This window comes from Rhinopithecus roxellana, chromosome 1, assembly GCF_007565055.1.
Source record: "Rhinopithecus roxellana isolate Shanxi Qingling chromosome 1, ASM756505v1, whole genome shotgun sequence".
Taxonomy (NCBI): Eukaryota; Metazoa; Chordata; class Mammalia; order Primates; family Cercopithecidae; genus Rhinopithecus; species Rhinopithecus roxellana.
Window position 1 is genome coordinate 48,594,095 of NC_044549.1, and position 6,000 is coordinate 48,600,094.

The window sequence follows — 6,000 nt, forward strand, 5'->3', positions numbered from 1 at the left end:
AGGACAACCTCACTACTTAACCAACAAAGCCCCCCAAGTCTGAGACTCAGATTAAAAACTTCTATTTTCAATTATTTGTCCTCTTTCTGTATATTGATCAAATTACCACAAACCACTAATCTGTTAGAAATTAATCCAAGATTGAGCAATTCTACAGCCAGTTAAGACAGAGTGGAGAATTAATGATTAATTAGCATCATAATGCTCAACAACCCCCACACTTCCTCTAATGCACATGCACGTACAGACACATTCTTTAAGAAATGTATTACCAGAACTGGTAGGAACCCTTCTCAGCACATTACCCACTTGAAAACACTAGAGAGAAACCATAGTCAGTATGTATAGCTGCCCTGAAGCTGTGACTCTATGCCGGGTTTTAAAAGTCCATATCTCTGTGTTTTTGACGTGAGGCTCCCTGGATCATACCTTGATGAAGACAGAGAAGAAATTTTACACCTGTGTGAGGGTTGGGTGATTACTGGAGCACAAAGAGAGACACGATCCAACCACACAATGATCCCTAGGAGACAAGAGGCCTACGAAACAGGTAAAATGTCCCTGGAACAGGAAATGTTCACTTGTCACCAGGCCAATTGGTTACCACAAATAAGTTCTTTTTCCAAATAACACAAACAAGCAGGGTTTTCCTGCTTCATCCAAGAGGAGGGAGCAGCAGCAGGAGACCAGCTGTCTTGTGTGTAGTCCCAATGCCTGCTTCTAATAGCAAGACAAATCCTTGATGGAAAATGTACAACGTAATTGAGCAGGCAAGGAATCGGAAGGAAATACCCAGGCCCCTTTCTTCCTGGTGACACATGTATGCCATCTTCTGAAGCTCAGAAACAAGCAGGAAAAGAGAGCAAAGGTGAAGATATATGTATTACTTCGGGTTTCTCATCCATCTAGGGGATTTTCTTTAATTGTTGGGTTTGATTTTAAATGAATGCCTGTACAACAGGAAATCAACTTCAGTACAAAAAATAAAGTCATGTGGAATTTTTGAAAATTGCCATACGGTAGGATCTGTATCTGAGTTGTTATAATGGAAAAAGAATTCCTGCTTCTTAATTTAAAAATTATAAAGTATACATTTTAGCTTTGTTAACATTGCTCAGCCTAACGTTAAAATAGCAGGGGAAGTAGGTCATAGAGAAAGCGGCCCCGCCCCAGATGGCACATGATAACGACCAGAGGAGAAGCAGGGGTCAAGCTCCCCTGTCGCCTGGGGTGACTCTTTAAGGAAGACTTACTTGGGTGTGCCCGTGGGTTTCCAGTACCTGCAGAAGAGGTACTGTCCGTCTGCATTGACCAAGTGAGGGAGATCCTGGTAGGGAATGCTCTGCGGGGTCCGCCTGGGGGAACTTTCCTCTGGCATTCTGGAAGGGTCTTCAGATCCTAGAAGGAAAAGTGACATATTCCAAAGTCAGAAAATCTCAAGAACATGGATGGATAGGAGAGAAAAGCCTAGTTCAGAGTCAGTAACATTTTTTTAAAAGCAGTTTTAAAAACCCCTCCGTTTCAAAGGTTTAAAAAATACATATATTTCTTGCAAACCTCTCCAAGACTGAAAAATCCCATTTGTTCTCAAGAAAATGCTCACTTTATTTTTTAAGTACCTCATTACAGCTTTTCCCCCTTCCCATCTGTGTTTATTTTAAATCATTTCAGGAAACTTCATCTTAAAGACTATTTTAGCTGTAATCAAGTGGAAATTACAGTCAGCTCTATGGGTACAAAGACCCAGCTGCAAGAAGACCTATCTATCTTAAAATCTCCAAGGAACAGTTTCAAGTGGGCACAGTAATGAGGTGGATGATACTCAGATTATTCCTCCCATCTGAAATTCCAAGGATACATGACAAACCTGTTTCCATTATGTGCTGGCGTTTGCATTCCACAACCACGACAGCCTGGAGAATCAGAACCAGGCAAACCGGGCTGTTCCCTCAACTGGGCGGCCCCAAGGCAGCATGAAGGCAGCTCCCGAGCCCTCTTCCCGCACCCAGACCCTTCCTTTCGTGCTGGGGCGCTCAGCCGGGAGCCTGCTTCCAGCTCCCACTGGCAGGCTCTCCCGGGCTCCCCTCCCTCCCCAAGGCGGGGAGCGGCGCTGCGAATCTCCACTACTAGTTCATGTCATCACTTTTCCTAAACAAATCGCTGGAGGGGCTCGGAGAAGGCAGGGGCCCAGAAAACTGGGAAACTAGCTCGGCGCACACCGAGGCACCTCGCAGACGCACAAATGCGGGTGCCCGAGGCAAAGTCGCCCCCAAGGTTTCTCACAAACTTTGCTTCCTGCGCGTCTCCGACAGTACTGGACATGTAGCCCCGCAGCTGTCATCGGAAATGCCCCTGGGAAAACCGGGGGGCGCTTCGCCGGGTGTCTGCACCGGGGAAGGTGGGGACTAGAAAGATGGAGTTGATGGGGACAAGTTGGTTTGGGGGCTGGTGCGAGGGAGCAGGGAGGGCGCGCGCGCACACACACGCGCGCACACAAGGACACGCGCGCACACACACCGTGCACACACACACGCACACATGGGTAGCGGGAGCCCACGCCGGGTGTTTCCGGGACCCCGATGCTGCTCCCCACCCCTGACGGCGGCACTGGCGGGCTGGGGCGGGGGCCGGGAGGCAGTTACCGGGGCCACGAGCGCCGCTGTCGCGTTCCCCGAGCGCCGCGGATCTTCGTTTGCGGCGGGCTAGGGCCGGGACGAGCTGCGCGCGACCGGCTTCGCGGCGACAGGGTGCGGCGTCTGCGCCGCCACTTTATCCCCGGGCCGGCTCGGCGGCGGGGGCGGCCCAAGGTGGGTGGGGACGCGCGGGACCCGGCGGGCGGCGGGCGGCGCGGGGAGGCGGCGCCCGGGGCCCACGTGTGCCCGGCCCGCGGGGAGGAGCGGGGGCGCCGCCCGCCGACCCAGCCACGCACTCCTCTCCTCCCCGCCTCGTGGACAGCCGCGCCCCGGGGTGGCCGCCCGGGGACTATCAGGGAGGCCTGAACTGAGCTGGGTTCATCGGAGCCTCAGCGCAGGAGGACACACCACATTCCCGGGCACACGCGCGCGCACATACCCACAGGCACCGCACGTACACAGACAACGCGCGCAGGGCCGCACACACACCACACGTGCATACATGTGCACTCCCAAAGTCACTACACTGCATGCGGGGACATACAGACACACATCCCAGAGATACTACATGCATACAGACACACACAGACCACACATGCATGCACACACACAGCCCCAGCGACACAAAGACACCTGACATCCACAGAGACACACAAACTCACTTAGATTCACATAGGAAGTAATGCAGAGACATAGGCACAGACAACCCACAGAGACACAGACGTGCGCAGACATCTGCAGACTACACACCTGGCCCACACATATACACAGACACACTCACATCATACACACGCAATGGTGCACACACATCATACACACGCAGTCGTACACACACTCACACCTCATGCAGTCAGACACATACAATACTGGAGGGGGAGTTAGTTGGGCATGGTGGCACACGCCTGTAGTCCCAGCTACTCAGGAGAATCGCTTGAACCCGGGAGGCGGAGGTTGCAGTGAGTGGAGACCACGCCATTGCACTCCAGCCTGGGTGACAGAGTGAGACTCCATCTCGGGGGAAAAGTGTTGGAGGGTCCACATGACTCTCGGTAGTGTGAAAGCAGGTGGCGTATGCCTACAAATGCCTTGTCCCTTCCTGGCAATCCCCAGCAACCCTCCCATGCCCAGCGGCTGTGACCCCCAGATAAAACCTCTAGTGCATCTATGCAGGCCAGGGCACAGTCTGAGCTCTGTCCAGTATAACTAGCAACGTGGCCGTGGAGGGTACGGCCACTGGACTGAGACTGCAGACCACCTGGGTTGAACATTAGCTCTTCCGCTTGCTCTTTGAGCCTCAGTCTACCACCTTCAACCTGTGAGTGATATACCTATGCCCCAGTGAAGTGTCCCTGACTCACACTGACCTCAAGAGGCCTTCCTGTCTTTCCTCCTCTGCAAAAAATTCTACACCATAGCAGCGTTGAGAACTGTGTCTCAGCATCACACTGTGTGTGTCCAATGAGGCCCAGGTTGTTGCAGAGCCTGTGGTCTAACTTGAGAAATAAAACAACAGCCTTTGAGCAGTGGCTTGAGCTGTAGGCACTGCTGAGCTGACTCACCCACTCTCTGGCCTCCGGCAGAGACGAGTGGAGCAGAGGAGTGGCTAAGTGACTTCTGGTCGGGGCAGCTCTACAGAATCCATGCAAGAGAGGTTGAGGGGCAGCAGTCTCAGGGGCAGGAAGCTTGGGGGCTTCCCTCAAAGCTGGACACGCTAAGTGCACTGGATTTCCGTGGGTTATAATTCATTGAAAGGAAGGGTGGTCGGGGGTCTGATGGATGCTTTTATCAAGTCATTATTTCACATGTTTCTGGCTCTAACATTTCATGATTTAAAATACACAGCTTGAAAATTTGGAGGAGAGGCCGGGCTCAGTGGCTCACACCTGTAATCCCAGCACTTTGGGAGGCCAGGCGGGTGGATCACCTGAAGTCAGCAGTTCGAGACCAGCCTGGCCAACATGGTGAAACCCCATCTCTACTAAAAATACAAAAATTAGTTGGGTGTGGTAGCAGGCACCTGTAATCCCAGCTACTCAGGAGGCTGAGGCAGGAGAGCGGCTTGAACCCAGGAGGCGGAGCTTGCAGTGATTGCACCCCAGCCTGAGTGAAAAAGCAAGACTCTGTCTCAAAAAAAAAAAAAAAAAAAAAAGGGTTTTGAGGATAGCCTTAACTGAAGTTGTCAGAGGGATCTCTGTAGAAGTGACATTTGCAAACTTGAAGAGATCCCCCAAACTTGGTTATGGACAGAACTGAGACTGTGGTGTGTGGCCAGCCAACTGGGAATCTGGGACTTAAGAGACAGATCCTTTTGTTCTGTATCTGGCTTTTTCTTGTAATTAAACTTATTCTGAGATCATTGTAGATTCTTATGCAGTTGTAACAAATAATACGGAGAGATGCTATGTGCCCTTTACTCAGTTTCCTGCCGTGGCAACTTCTCACAAACCACAGTAAACATCACAACAGGATACTGACACTGATGCAGTATCTGTAGTCAAGCTACAGAACGTCTCCATTCCACAAAGTGGCACCCTTTTATAGCCACATCCACTTCCCTCTCATCCTCACTTCCCTAGAACCCCTGGCAACTACTATTTTCTTCTCCATTTCTAAAATTTTGTCATTTCAAGGATATTTTATGAATAGGATCACAAAGTACATAACCTCTAGGATTCACCTTTTCATTCAGCGTAATTCCAGGTGGCTGGGTGTAGCAGTCCACAGTATGGAAGTACCACAGTGTGTCTAACAAGTCATCTGCTGAAGGATACCTGCGTTGTTTCCAGTTTTTGATGATTAAGAACAAAGCTGCTATAGACCTCTATGTACAGGTTTTCGTGTGAACCTAAGTTTTCATTTCTCTAAGATGAGGGCCCAGGAGTGCAATTGCTGAGCTGTATGGAAATTGTGAGTTTTTAAAGAGAATGCCAAAATGTTTTCCAGAGTGACTGTAGTATTTTACATTCCCACCAGCAGTGTAGGAGAGCTCCAGTCTCTCAGCCTTCATGTCAGCATGTAGCGTTGGCACCATTTTAAAAATTTTAGTCTTTCTTTTAAGTGTGTAGTGATGATATTTCACTGTGGTCTTTAATTTGCTTTTGCCTAATGGCTAGTGTTATTTCATGTGCTTATTTGCCATCTATATGTCCCATTCAGTGAAATGTCTCTTCTTGTCTTTTGGCTATTTTCTTGCCCCCTCTCCCTGCTTTTTTTTTCTGAGACTGAGCCTCACTCTGTAGCCCAAGCTGAAGTGCAGTGGCGCGATCTCGGCTCACTGCAACCTCCACCTCCCAGGCTCAAGCAATTCTCATGCCTCAGCCTCCCGAGTAGCTGGGACTACAGGTGCAGGCCACCATACCTGGCTAAT

General features: G+C 50.3%; 1 protein-coding gene across 4 annotated transcripts in view; it reads right to left on the reverse strand.

Moving 5' to 3' along the window:
* Positions 1-2,987, reverse strand: part of MGLL (monoglyceride lipase) — a 139,709-nt gene extending 136,722 nt beyond the window's left edge. For 2 of the 4 annotated variants that reach the window (XM_010356651.2, XM_030942615.1), the window contains exons 1-2: positions 2,643-2,987; positions 1,254-1,398 (exon numbers count right to left, since the gene is read on the reverse strand). In XM_010356651.2, coding sequence (XP_010354953.1) covers positions 1,254-1,378 — 125 coding nt within the window. In that variant the 5' untranslated portion in view covers positions 1,379-1,398; positions 2,643-2,987. Of the gene's footprint in view, positions 1-1,253; positions 1,399-1,867 lie in introns of all 4 variants that reach the window. The other 2 variants (XM_010356650.2, XM_010356652.2) reach the window with 2 other exon arrangements.
* Between the last annotated feature and the right edge of the window lie 3,013 nt (positions 2,988-6,000).